The sequence below is a fragment of the Geotrypetes seraphini genome, chromosome 3 (assembly GCF_902459505.1).
Source record: "Geotrypetes seraphini chromosome 3, aGeoSer1.1, whole genome shotgun sequence".
NCBI classification, from domain to species: Eukaryota; Metazoa; Chordata; class Amphibia; order Gymnophiona; family Dermophiidae; genus Geotrypetes; species Geotrypetes seraphini.
This window is the reverse complement of record NC_047086.1, coordinates 192,855,064-192,869,201: the sequence shown is the minus strand read 5'-3', so window position 1 is coordinate 192,869,201 and position 14,138 is coordinate 192,855,064. Positions and strand designations below refer to the sequence as shown.

Genomic DNA, 14,138 nt, shown 5'->3' with positions numbered 1-14,138 from the left:
GTACTTTTTTTTTCCTAATGGGACAGATATTAGCATCTGGGCCCATGAAAAAAAAGGTTAGGCAGATAAGTGACTGGTCTTGTCAGTCGCTTTTTTGGATCACTAAAAGCAATCACTTTTTCTAAGTTCATCGGGAAGCCATGTTACAGCATCAATCACTCTACTAGTTCACATGGCATTTTAATATTAATTAGCTCATTTGCATGGTAGGATTGGGAATGAATGATCGTGCAGAAAACCAGCCAGTGAGCCATTTTCTGCATTGGATCACCAAATGCGATTGTTGCTAAAGCCGTTAAAAAAAGGTTTAGTTACAATTTCTAGCTTTAGTGCATCTGGGCTATGGTCAGCACTCAGTGGGCCACGTGACAGATCTTAAGCACTGTTGGAGGCCATGGGAAGAGTTTCAGCTGATGGCTTAGTATAATCCTTGGTTCACATATATGTTTACATGTCATTTTTCTATTCTGCTGAGGAAAGGGTGTGTCAGTTCCCAAAAATTAAGTCACGAATGTTTATTGACCTTTATTTCAGCATGTTGAAGTAATTATAGGAGCAGTCACACTACTTCTCACAGCCTTTAGAGAAGGAGATTCTTGAGACAAAGGGTGGGAGAATTACAATCCATTTTGTCAGTGAAGGCTGCTGCGGTACTAAGTGGCAGATTCTCAAAACTAAAATCTGGCCCAGAAATAACAAAGAAAGAAGACATTTTAATTAAATCATGAAACTGTGATTACAGGGCAGACTAGATGGACCATTCAGGTCTCTCTTTATCTGCCGTCATTTACTATGTTACTATATCAAACCATTAGATGTCACTGCAAACTATTTCTAAGGATGCATTTTACATTTTAACCACACAGTACTAGTACAGCTAGGCAACTAGTATTACTGTGCTACTCCACCACTAGGTGGCAGTACACTTAGCAACTGTTAATGAAAATTATACAGTTTGGTTACAACAAAGATGAAAAACACATCTGAATCAGGGGTGTTTGTTGTCTGTTTTCTGTAAACTGCTTTGATGTTAGTTATGAAAGCTAGAGTAAGTTATTTTTTAAATAAATTAACTAAGAGCCAGCTCAAAGGGAAGGAGGTGTAGCAGCGCTGAGGGGAGAAGGAGTGTGCGAGGGGGAAAATCATGTGGAACATAACCTTGTGGAGTATTCCTTGTGTATGTGTATGAGCAGAAAAAGAGAGAAGAGCTAGTGTCGGTATAAGTTTTTATGTACTAAAGCTGGAAATGCTTCTTCCATAAAAATGCATTTGGGCCACTCTTTTTTTTTTTTGGGTGGGGGTGGGGGTGTCCTTGATTTCTGTGTGATCCCTGGCCCAATTTCAAGCTTGATGTGTATTTTCACTGGGTTTTGCCCCATATCAAGTTTGCTCCCGTTCCACTGTATAATAGCTTTTCAAAATTTGTTAGCGTGAAAAGAAAAAAAACAAAACAAAACAGAAGAAAAAATGGGGATGTGTGAAATAATGTTTTTCCCTGTCTCCCAAGATATCTTCAACTAGAGCACAAGTTCTTAGAAAAATTTCCACATCTAGTCAGTGCTACACTGTAACTCCACACTGATGGTGAAATCCAGTACATTAATTGAGACACTTCACAGGGTATAAGAACGTTATCTTATGTAAGGTTGGTCTGCCAGAAGTTCCTCACCATCCTCTCATCCAGACTCTTATGCACTTGAAAAGAAGTGGTTGCAAGAGGGTCTGTTACATTCTTAACTCAGTCTTCTAAACTCCTCCCATTCCCCACAGTGCTTTTTTTTTTTCAAACCAAATCAAATTGCCTGGATTCCATGTGGCTGGGACAAGACCCCAAACCTTTGCTTTTCTGTTAGTTCCAGTCATAGGATAGGTTCCAGGTACCTGCTATGTGGGGGAGGACTTACCTCAGTTCATCAGAACACATGTACACAGCCACCAGAGCAAAGACTGAGGATGCATTTTAAAAGACATATGGTGGATTCTCCCTTTTCTTTTCCCTTTCCTCCCACACACTGCTGTAAACCTTATATAGCCTGAGCCTTGTTCCCAGGCTTAAGGTATAGCTCCCTTTCAGCACACTGGCTGTCTCCAGCCTGCTTTAGAAACTGAAGATTGGAGGAGCGCTTCAGAGTAACAGAGTTTTGATGGCAAAACCACCATTTTCTTCTTTTTCAGCCAGGTTGACCAACTGAAGTTGATTTTGTCAGACTAGGGATATCAACCTATAGTTCTGCTTTAGGGTTCAAAGTTTGTTTGAATGCTTTTTTCCGAATCCTTTGCTGGAAACCGAACGGCTGAGTGGCAGGACCCTGCTTTCTGAGCTTCCCCTGCCTCTCAGCTGTTCAGACTTCCCCTGCGGGCTCTGCGTATATATGAGAGTCGCTCTCACTGCAGTCAATCAGACAGCAGAGTCGGGGTTTAAGAGGAACATCCGCCTGAATCATTTGCATGCAAACTTTTTAGTGCATCAATAGGTCTTTCTGAATCGGCCAAAAATCGGATCGATACAGACCCAAACGGTCTTACCGATCCTCTTAGTGCATCTAGCCTCATGTAGGGTCTCACTGCAGCATACAAGACCCGTTTATTGGATGCTCTATGGGCGTTTACCACTAGGGGTCAGGCTGCCATGTGTTCTGCAAATGTTTATCTAAACCAGTGGTCTCAAACTCAAACCCTTTGCAGGGCCACATTTTGGATTTGTCGGTACTTGGAGGGCCTCAGAAAAAAATAGTTAATGTCTTATTAAAGAAATGCCAATTTTGCATGAGGTAAAATATGAATCTTTCCTTTTGGCTAAGTCTTAATAATAATATTGTCATTTATAGCTAAAGAGACATATGATCAAGAAAATGTTTTATTTCACTTTTGTGATTGTGATAAACATACCGAGGGCCTCAAAATAGTACCTGGTGGGCCGCATGTGGCCCCCGGGCCGCGAGTTTGAGACCACTGATCTAAACTAAAGCAAAAACTAACTGAGGTGTCTCCAGGAGAGAGAGAAGCAGCACTGAACTAGGCCATGACAAAGGGATAAGAAAATAAACTGAATTAAAGGGAGGATACAAAAGGGATCATAAATATAGTTACAGCAATTGAACTCACAAGAATGTAGATCAGCCTACTGAAGTATTTTCTCACTGTAACTTCTCATTTGTGAAGTTCCTGGACTACTCTGAACTAAATAAGGCTAATGATGATATGGTCAAAGCCTAAAAATACAGTCTCTTATGGACATGTTATATTGCTCTTCTTTATGTGGTGCAATCTATCGCTACAGGTTGATTGTCTTTGATATCCGGTTTGTCTCTCCGAGGCAGCATCCATTTTCACATTTTCTGCATTGAATAAATACTGTATATCCACCATTTGGGAAAAGGGTATGACTAGGAGAATCCCTTATGCTGAATGTTTTTCCTATGTGGGTAACTGTGGGGTCCCGTGATATGTACAGGCAGAGTTTGTAACTTGGTATATTTCAAGGACTTGTGCCATTCCTCCTTTTTGAGCTCTTGTTGGGAGCTTGTTCTTCACTATTTGCTTTTGATTAGGTAGTTGTGGAAGGCAGCTCCAACGGCCACACTGATCCAGGAGATGAATGGGCCCTTTACAAGCTGTCATCTCTTTTACTGGACCGATTAAGAATTAAGGAAACATGAGCTTGCATTTTAAGCTTTCAGGGATCCTTTGTCTGATTTCCTGCAAACTGCAATACCTTAAACAGATGAAAATGAATACGAAACCCCCTTCCTACCATCGTTCTCAGTGTCTGCCTTGAAGGCAGCTTTATAGTAATATAACTTTCCGTGCCTTGTGGCAAAATTCATTGCCTGACCCATTGGAGACATTAAACCACGACACCATCACCAAAGCTCTTTAAAGCCAAAAGTTTAGTTTGTTCTCCTCACACCAGCTGAAAACACTGTAGTCTAGTGAAAAGAAAAAGCAGTTCCAGTAATGATAAATTATTGAGCATGTGTGCCTTGTCTTTCCTAGATTTCACATCCAGAAAAACTCCCAAGGTGAGATGCCAAGTATTTCCTGGCAGGGTTTTGAAATTGTTACAAAATTATGCAATTTCAGCTGACGTGAAACAGCAAATCCATTCAGTCTATATTCCAGGTTCTGGGGGAGAAGAAGAGGTGGTGGCGGAGGGGCAGGGCAGACTTTTCAACTGACTATTGAGCAATGGTTCTGCTATAGGCCCTAGTCAGCTACTCTTGGAATTACAGAACAGAGTTGCCAGGAGCTGGTGTCTGGAAAAGTATCACTTCCCCTCCTCCTTGGACATTCAAAGCATGAACAAAGCACGGAGAGGTGACAGCAGCACCCCTAGCCACACAAAACTGACTACTCCATCTAGTCAACTTTCTAGATAGAAACATAGAAAATGACGGCAGAAAAGGGCCATAACCCATCAAGTCTGCCCACTCCAACAACCCTCCCCTAATCTACACTCTATCACTCGTCCCCAAGCTGTCCTCCTCTACGCTACCCTCGTAGGGATCCGACGTGGGCATCCCGTTTATTCTTAAAATCTTGTATGCTGCTGGCTACGATCACCTGCTCCGGGAGCTCATTCCAATGGTCCACCACTCTTTCAGTGAAGAAGTACTTCCTGGTATCCCCATGAAATTCCCCCCCCCCCTGATTTTCAACGGATGTCCCCTTGTGGACGAGGGTCCTTTTAGAAGGAAAACGTCGTCTTCCACCTCTATGCGGCCAGTGATGTACTTAAATGTCTCTATCATATCTCCCCTCTCCCTACGTTCCTCGAGAGAGTATAGCCGCAACTTGTGCAGCCTGTCTTCATACGAGAGATCCTTGAGCCCCAGGATCATCCTGGTGGCCATTCGCTGAACCGACTCAACTCTCTGCACATCCTTGCGGTAGTGCGGCCTCCAGAATTGCACACAGTACTCCAGATGAGGTCTCACCATGCTTCTGTACAACGGCATTATGACCTCTGGCTTCCGGCTGACAAAGCCTCTACGGATACATCCCAGCATTTGCCTAGCCTTAGATGAAGCCTTCTCCACTTGATTGGCTGATTTCATGTCTCCATAAATCATAAAACTGACCTCAATGAGTTGAATGCCCCCAGTGAGTAATCAACAAGATATTTTGGTCCGCTCAGAGATATGAAACTCCAAGAGTTGCTCTCAAGATGGGGACCAAAATACTGTATCATGATTACTCACTGGGGGCATTGAGGTCAGTTTTATGATTTCATATATATATTTTTCTGACTTCCAGTATTGAACCTTAGTCCCCTGTCTTTTCTGAAGGAAATGAACTTTCTAGATAGAGCAGTTTATGGAGATGGATGGGGTCCTTATTGTGCCCTAAAACAATTCTAAAACCTATTAACTCATCGTTAATATGTACAAAAAACAGTGACTGGAAAGAGCAACTAGTGATCCCTTCTGGATCTCACAACCGTTTTTGCTACAGTGGATTACTGCATTAGAACTGCACACTATGGATACAATTACTATTACTACTTATCATGTCTATGGCGCTGCCAGACGTACACAGCACTGTACAATAAACAAAATACAAAAGGGCAGTGTCTTGCTTGCACTGATTCCTTTATGAATATGATTCAAAGGGTGATGCAACATGGCATAGCTTCCCTCCCATGGCCTTTTAAGTGTGATGTGGAATGGAGGAGCTCCCAGTCTATTAATCAGAGAAGCTCAGTTCAAATCCCACTCCGGCTTTTATTTACAAGTTATTAATCCCTTACACCTCCAATAGAACATTAAGATCCGCTGAACAGCATTTGCTAACGATTCCTTCTCTTAAAATTATAAATACTCGACGACAGTTGATCTTTTCAGTTACAGCTCCCCAAACCTGGAATTCTCTCCCTAGCCATTTAAGGGAAGAAACCAATATAGAAAAATTTAAAGGTAAACTGAAGAGTTTTCTCTTTAAAGATGCCTTTATAAATTAATCATTTAGTCTTTGAACCAATTTCATTTTTTCTTTCTATAATTTTATTGAAGTAATAATTTTTTTTATTTTTATTTTATTTTATTCTTCTTCCCTTTCCTTATGTGTCCCCCTTATTTGTTTCTTTAACTTTTATATAAATTGTAATTTTTACCCATCTCCTCCCTTATGTTTCTAGTCTTATCAAATTTGTCAATAATCTTGTTAGTCTTATTTATTGTATTATCCCCCTTACATTATAATTTTATTAACATGTACATCGCTTAGAATTTAGATTAAGCGATTAATCAAATTATTATTAAAACTTAAACTTAATTAGACTGTAAGCTCTATCAAGCAGAGATTGTCTCTTACATTTTTAATGTACAGTGCTGCGTACGTCTGGCAGGGCTATAGAAATTATAAGTAGTAGTAAGTCATTTAATTCTCCATTGTCACAGGTACAAACTGTCCCCCGGGACAGGGAAATACCTAGTGTAAATGTCAGTAACTCACCTTTAGCTACTGTTGAAAGAGGTGTGAGCTAAATCCAAATAAATAATAATGCTCTACCAGGAACAAATTTTATCGTCTATTATTTTTTTCTTTCCAACCCAAAGGTATGCGGGACAGAAATTATGCATAAGTTATCAAGAATATGTGTCAGTCTGGAGGCAAAATAACTGTGAAAACTTAATGGATCAGGACCAAATTTGGCATGAGGGACAAAAAGATGAAAAAACAGAAGCAGTTTAAAAGTGAGCCAGACTGGAACACGGATTCTATAGAAATTAAGTCTCCAAAACCTGGCTCAATATATTTTAAAGGGAGTTGTTCCAGCTTCTAGAAATCCATACAAACTTCGATACACTGAAAACACAGCTCCTTTCAAACTACCGGCATTGTGTCTTTCTACTCTCCTAGACAGTGGCTGAACAAGCAGAGTTTTTGTGGCAGTCTTGCAACAAGCTGAGATAATTATTTTGGGAATTCTGGATCCCACACGTGTGGCTGTTGTGTAACTGAGCAACCAAGTTAAATGAAGATATATGATTCACACTAAATAAAACATACTGGAAGATTTGGCTAGGTATCATGATTGTCCTTTGTGTTTCATTACTGCTGCAGGTAAGAAGGATCTCTCCCAGCTATCAGAGATACAAGTTTAACCACTAGCAGAAGATCCCTCTATTCTTTATTCCCTAGATCACACGTGTCAAACACAAGGCCTGGAGGCCGAATCCGGCCCGCCTGGCCATTTTATGTGGCCCGTGGTGACTGTGCCGCATCTAAGTGCCTGACTGTGGCACTCCAAGTGCCTGAACGCACTGCCCTACTCCCAGCAGCGCTCTAAGCTCCTCACCACGCTGCCTCAGTACCCAGAAGGACCCAGTCCCAGTGTAAAAGCTAGGTTGGAGCAGGGCGCTCCACACAAGTGCCTGACCGAGCCACTGGTGTCTAAGGGTGAGGAAGGATCTATATTTCTACTAAGACTAAGTATCTTAATAAAAAAATTTGGCCCGCGACTTAGCCTGTGTTTTAGATCAGTGGTTCCCAACCCTGTCCTGGAGGACCACCAGGCCAATCGGGTTTTCATGCTATCCCTAATGAATATGCATGAGTGAGATTTGCATATAATGGAAGTGACTGATATGCAGATCTGCTCCATGCATATTCATTAGGGCGATCCTGAAAATCCGATTGGCCTGGTGGTCCTCCAGGACAGGGTTGGGAACCACTGTTTTAGATTTTGGCCCCTTATGTGATTGATTTTGACACCCCTGGTCTAGATGGAAAACTAGAACTAAATGATGTTGCTACCAAATTGCCATAAAAGCCCTGCGTTTGTCCTGGGAGCGACAGCACAATACAGCCTCTGTACTACCCCAGCAGCACTGATCAAAGAATACACTTGTATCTTTGAGGTCAAAATGACCTGTTCAAAAGAAGGGGCAGAGTCGAAAAGCATCCATTCTCCATCCCATTCCTGGAAAGCTGGCCCTTCTACCTTTTAATGGAGCCAACATCAGTTACCTTTTGATTTTGCTATCCGTGTGCTTTCAAAATAGCACAGGGCACCATTTCTCTAATTTTATACCCTAAGCACCTAAATGTAATGCCATTAGGGCACTAAGATTAAAGAAGCACGTGTTTAATTGATAGGCGCATGTTCAATGGTATTCTATAATATGAACGCACAAATCACACAGCACATAATACAAAGGGGCATGACGGGAAAGGCGCATGGATAGGGCATGCAACATGTCAAACATTTATATAATATTTGCATTTAGATGCTCAAATGATACATTTAGCAGATCCCTAGTATGTGTCGAGTTAGGATAAAAACATATCAAAACATACCTGTACTTTAACTATGGCAAATTGTAACCTGTTAACTGTATATTATGCATGTTAACCTGTAACCCGTTCTGAGCTCTTTGGGGAGAATGGGATAGAAAATAAATCAATGTACTTACACCTGCTACTGACACAGTGTAAGTGGGCACGCCTAAAAGCTAGCACCTAAATACTGACTTAAGCTAATATTCCAAACAGTGGTTCTCAAACTTATCCTGAGGGACTACCAGCCAGTCGAGTTTTCAGGATATCTTTTTAACATTTTTATAAATCGATATTGCTGAAAGGTTGTCGGGTACGATTTGCCTCTTTGCGGATGATACAAAAGTCTGCAATAGAGTAGACACGCCAGATGGTGTGAATAACATGAAGAGAGGACCTGGCGAAGCTTGAAGAATGGTCTGAAATTTGCAGCTAAAATTTAATGCTAAGAAATGCAAGGTCATGCTTTTGGGCTGCAAAAACCAGAGGGAACGGTACAGTTTAGGGGATGAAGAATTTATGTGCATGAAGGAAGAGCAGGACTTGGGTGTGATTGTATGTAATGATCTTGACGTGCCCAAATAGGTTGAAAAGGTGATGGTGAAAGCTAGAAGGATGCTAGGTTGCATAGGGAGAGGTATGGCCAGAAGGGAAAAGGAGGTATTGATGCCACTGACTCTGGTGAGACCTCATTTAGAATATTGTGTACAATTCTGGAGGCCGCACCTTGAAAAAGATATAAAAAGGATGGAGTCGGTCAAGAGGAAGGTACTAAAATGGTTATGTGGTCTTCATAAGGCGTATGGGGACAGACTTAAAGATCTCAATCTGTATACTTTGGAGGAAAGGCAGGAGAGGGGAGATATGATAGGGACGTTTAAATACCTACCTAATGTAAATGCGCATGAGTTGAGTCTCTTTAATTTGAAAGGAAGCTCTGCAATGAGAGGGCATAGGATGAAGTTAAGAGGTGATAGGCTCCGGAGTAATCTAAGGAAATACTTTTTTACAGAAAGGGTGGTAGATGCATGGAACAGTCCCAGAAGAGGTGGTGGAGACAGTGTCTGAATTTAAAAGGGCCTGGGATAGGCACGTGAGATGTCTCGGACAGAGAAAGAGATAATGGTTACTGCGGATGGGCAGAACAGATGGGCCATTTGGCCTTTATTTGCCATCATGTTTCTATGTTTCATGACTGTTGTCAGCAACTACAAATGTAAACTAAATTAATCTTTGCCATGACCACTAGCCATACCACTTGACTTTCTGCCCACACTATGAGATATACATACAGTACAAGTCAAAAAACCCAGACTGCTTGGGGTCAATTTAGATTTTTTGAATTTTCCAGATTCTGAGGCAGTACTTTTTAAAATTCACTCCGTCTGTCTCTCTTCCCCAGTAGTCTGGATTCTCAAGTAGTCCAGATTTTTGGACTTGTACTGTAGTTCCAAAAGGTGAGGGCTTAACAAATCATATTTTTGGTCTAGCAGTTTCTCTCCTTTGTATTTCCAGCTTAATCAAAACGACGGGTATGATCTAACATCATAAGCTTTCATTCACAATTACCTGGGATTACACCCCACCCCCATAATCTTCCCTTATATATCCCGGTGATTCCCAAACCTAGCTAGTTAGATTTTTAAGATATCCACAATGAATACTCAAGAGAGAGATTTGCATGCACATGATGCACTGTCTCCACTGCTTAAAAAAGTCTCTCTCCTGACTATTCATTGTGGATATCCGCCATCCAGAACCCTGATCAATCATGACCCTTAATCCAGTTGCTAGGTGTTGCTAGTGTAATGATTATGCCTCCATCCTCTTGCTCTCTGTTGTGAGCATTACCTCTGTAATAGTCCCTACCAACAAGGCGCAGAAGACCAAAACTAAGAGTCAGTGCAGCTAGGTCCCCTATGCATTGTGGTGCTGAACCACTTAACCCATGAACAGTTTCTTGGAACACACTGGAAAGCCTCCATTCAAATGATACGATCGAGGACCTACAGATGTAAAAAAAGAAATAGAAAGGGCAAGCAAGCTTGTCACCCTGACAACAGCAGGAAACGAAACATAGTCTACTGTGGAGACCCTTGAGTATTTTTGAGATGTCTTTTTTTCAAAATATTTTTTTCACAAACACTTTAGAGTATCCATTGATGTCTAAGGAAAAAAAAAAAAAAGCAAATAACATATTTGTTGATATGCAATGATTGAGGTGGTGAGGCTTATTTTGGGGGGTCTCCAGGTCTCGAAGCATATTATAGACATCTAATATGTTTTTTGGGGTTTGGACTTTTTACATTGATATTGGGATGTTGGGGTATTGCCATGCTAATCTTTTCTGTTATATTCTCAATTTCCCTACGCTGGTACAAGATTTTCCCTCTGGAAATATTTTTGACAGCTAAACACCGCCTGACGCTTACGAGCTCAGTCTCTCTGCTGCTGCCCCCCCCCCCCCTTCCTCTTCACTGTCTCCCCTCCACTCCCAGAGTATCCCATCCTCTCTCTTCCTTGCCGCACTTCCCCCCCCCTCCCCCTTCTCGGTGTCTCTTTCTCCCGGTCCTCCATCCTCCCCCTGCTCACCGGACAGGCCTCCCATGGCCGCGGTCCAGGGCTGCCTGAATCCCACGTTCCAGGCGAAGAAGGCGGAAAATCCGAAGAGGGTCCCGACCGCCGCGTATCCCATGCGAAGCCAGAGCCGCTTGCCCACCGCCATCGGGGCGGGAGCCGGCGAGGCAGCGAACACACCCGGCGCTCCGGCCAAAGAAACAGCGGGGATGACGAGAGGCCGCGACAACAACCGGGGCGCACACGCCCCACCCCCCAAGGAAAGCCACGCCCCCACGCCTGCCTTGTACGGGCGATCAGGCCCTACCTCCAACGCCTTAGCCACGCCCTATCGAGGAGAGTTCCCGCCCCGTTTCATAAAAACAACGGCAAGACAAGCCACGCCTTTCGTGAATAACCGAGCCACGCCCACAAAGCGGATGTCCGTGTTAAACTCGCCCACAATGGTAAAGCGATGGGGCCGTCCTTCCCGTGGGGAAAGTCCTTTTTGCTAGTCACTTGTACGTAACAAACGCCGTAGGGGGTGGTGTTACGGGATTGAAATACTGTAACTTTATTGGCAGAGGAGCCAACGTCTGAAAAATAAGCTGCTCAACAAATTTCCCTACAAACTGAAAAGACATAACAAAATACTGGTACTGAGTGATCAAACCTGTATCTAAATGGCAAGAAAAAGGCAGGCAGTTAATATGGACATATCAAAAGGTGGGGGAGGGTCTCTACTCTCTCCCCCTTGCAGCTTGTCGGCATCACACGCTCTCTCTCCCTTGAAGCCATTATCACTTTTCTTTTTAATTCTTTATTTTTACGTTTTTCAAATACATTTACAAGATTCACTCTTGAAACAGAAACACGGATGCAACTTAAATCCAGGAAACTTTCCATCAATAAATATACAAAGTACAGTATTATATCTGATCTTCTTTAGACCACAAATTAAGAATATGGGGAGTATAATAAGTCAAGAGAGAATAAAGAGAATAAAGGAAAAGGCTAATAACTGAGAACTGCTGAAAAATTATTTTAACATCATACTTTAGCTGGTTCTACACCCCTCGTGATCTTTTTCAAATCTATAAAGGCCTTTAAATGTTGGAATTCAAAAAATACATATTTCAACTCAAGGTATTTCACTAGCATTTGCAAGGGTAAATTAAAATAAATGAGGCCCCCCCACCGAAAGATCTAACCTCCTCGGCATAGCTAGAAACATTTTTCTTTTATCCTGAGTAGTCTTTGTGACATCTGGATACATCCAAATCTTTTGTCCCAAAAATTAAACGTTTCATAACCAAATTTAGGTCATTCTCAAAAACAAATGAGATTAGAAGTAATGTAATGTAATTTATTTCTTATATACCGCTACATCCGTTAGGTTCTAAGCGGTTTGAAGAAAATATACATTAAGATTATAAATGAGAAGTAAGAAGGTACTTAAAAATTCCCTTACTGTCCCGAAGGCTCACAATCTAACTAAAGTACCTGGAAATTAATAAAGAAGAGAAAATAAAGATGGTTGAGAAAAGAAAAATTCTATGTGAATTTATAGGATGGAAATTAAACTGACAGTGAAGAACTGTATGAAAAATACATATGGAATGCAGTTAGAGAGGGTAGGTTACAATCTATTTATGGTATTTGTTTAATTGGACGGTGTTAAGGTGGGTAATTTGGGGGAAGGTTATCTGAAGGTAGGTGAATCTTCTGGAGGTAAAAGAGGAGGGGTTAAGATATTTGGATGAATTTTTTGAAAAGCAGGGTTTTGATTTCTTTTCTGAATGTTTTGAAGTTGTCTGATATTGTCATAAGATTGGAGATGGAATGGTTGATTTTTGCTGCTTGTGTTGCCAGAAGGTTGTCAAACATTTTCTTGCGATGTGTGCCTTTGAGTGGGGGGAATGCGAAAGGGTTCGAGGTTCTTCTGTGTCTTGAGGTGGAGATTTGGTTTAAGCGGTTGTTTAGATAGGAGGGGGAAGAGCCGTGTAATGCTTTGAATATCAGGCAGTAGAATTTGAATTGGATTCGTGCTTGTATGGGTAGCCAGTGAGAGTCTAAGAAGGCAGTTGTTATGTGATCATATTTTTTGAGTGAGTAGATCAATCTGAGGGCGGTGTTTTGTATGGTCTGGAGTTGTTTTATCATAGTGGCTGGACAAGGAAGATATAGGGAGTTGCAATAATCCAGTAGACCTAAGACTAGGGATTGGACGATTAGTCTAAATTGTGCTTGGTCAAAGAATTTTCTGATTTTACGGAGATTTCTCATGGTTAGAAAAGCTTTCTGGGTTGTTTTGTTGATCTGGGGCTGCATTGTGCAACATCTGTCTATCGTAACTCCTAGGAGTGTATTATTTCTCTCTGTAACCTCCATTGATGATTCTTCTAAAATAGCTGACAAGTCCTAAATCAAATCTCGTTTTACCTTAAGTTGACCATAATTCTTTTTTCCTGAGAAAGAGTAGCCGGTATTTCTTTTTTTAGGAATAAGGTAGATAATATACCTTATTTAAAGGAGGTATATTCGTAGGGGAAAAATCTAAAATTTCCAACAAATATTTTCTAAGTAAATCAACCGGTGTCATCTCAGTCATTCTAGGAAAATTAAGAAGTCTCAAATTTAGCTGTCGATTAAACTTTTCAATTCTTTCAAGTTTTTGATGAATACTGTTATTATCCTTGATTATAGCAAAGGTTAAATCCTTTAAACCTTCTTGTTCAAAATGAGCTAGAGTTTCTTGTTTATTCGCTTCCAAAAACTTAGATAAATTATCCACCTTACTCACGAGTAATGTTGTCTCTTGGGTCGATTTGAAGACCAAATCTATCAGATTTTGAATTGCCTTCCAGACAATATCATAGTGCTTCCCTTGGCTGTTGGTTCAATAGAGTCCTGGTGATCTTCCGGCTCTGCGGGTGAGACTCTGCCTTCGAAGCTCTCAGGCTCAGCGTCTTCAGCTAGGCCCAGTAGCGTCTTCTCTCCCCGTTCGCTAGCTGGGCACGGTGGAGGAAGATTCACCGGTGGGGACGATAACACATCTATTCCCAATGCGGTAGAGGCTCCCTCCTCCAAATCGCCTGCAAGCTGGCGCTTGGTTCAACAGTTTGATTGTATAGCGGTTGAGGGACTGCTGGATTGGGGACGATGTTTCTGAAGGCGTTAAGGGCAGATTCGCCCTCACTGTCCCTTTACGCTTGGTATGAGGCATATCGCTGTTGGTAGAAAATGAGAAAACAGGACAACTCAGCAGCTTCTCTACCTCGAACCGCTCACAGCTTCAGTCC

General features: G+C 41.7%; 1 protein-coding gene across 1 annotated transcript in view; it reads right to left on the bottom strand.

Annotated features, from left to right (window-relative positions):
- Nucleotides 1-11,126, bottom strand: part of SLC48A1 (solute carrier family 48 member 1) — a 29,649-nt gene extending 18,523 nt beyond the window's left edge. Inside the window, exon 1 of the mRNA XM_033935464.1 lies at nucleotides 10,873-11,126. Within this exon, the coding sequence (XP_033791355.1) occupies nucleotides 10,873-11,005 (133 nt within the window). The 5' untranslated portion in view covers nucleotides 11,006-11,126. The remainder of the gene's footprint in view (nucleotides 1-10,872) is intronic.
- Nucleotides 11,127-14,138: the final 3,012 nt, after the last annotated feature.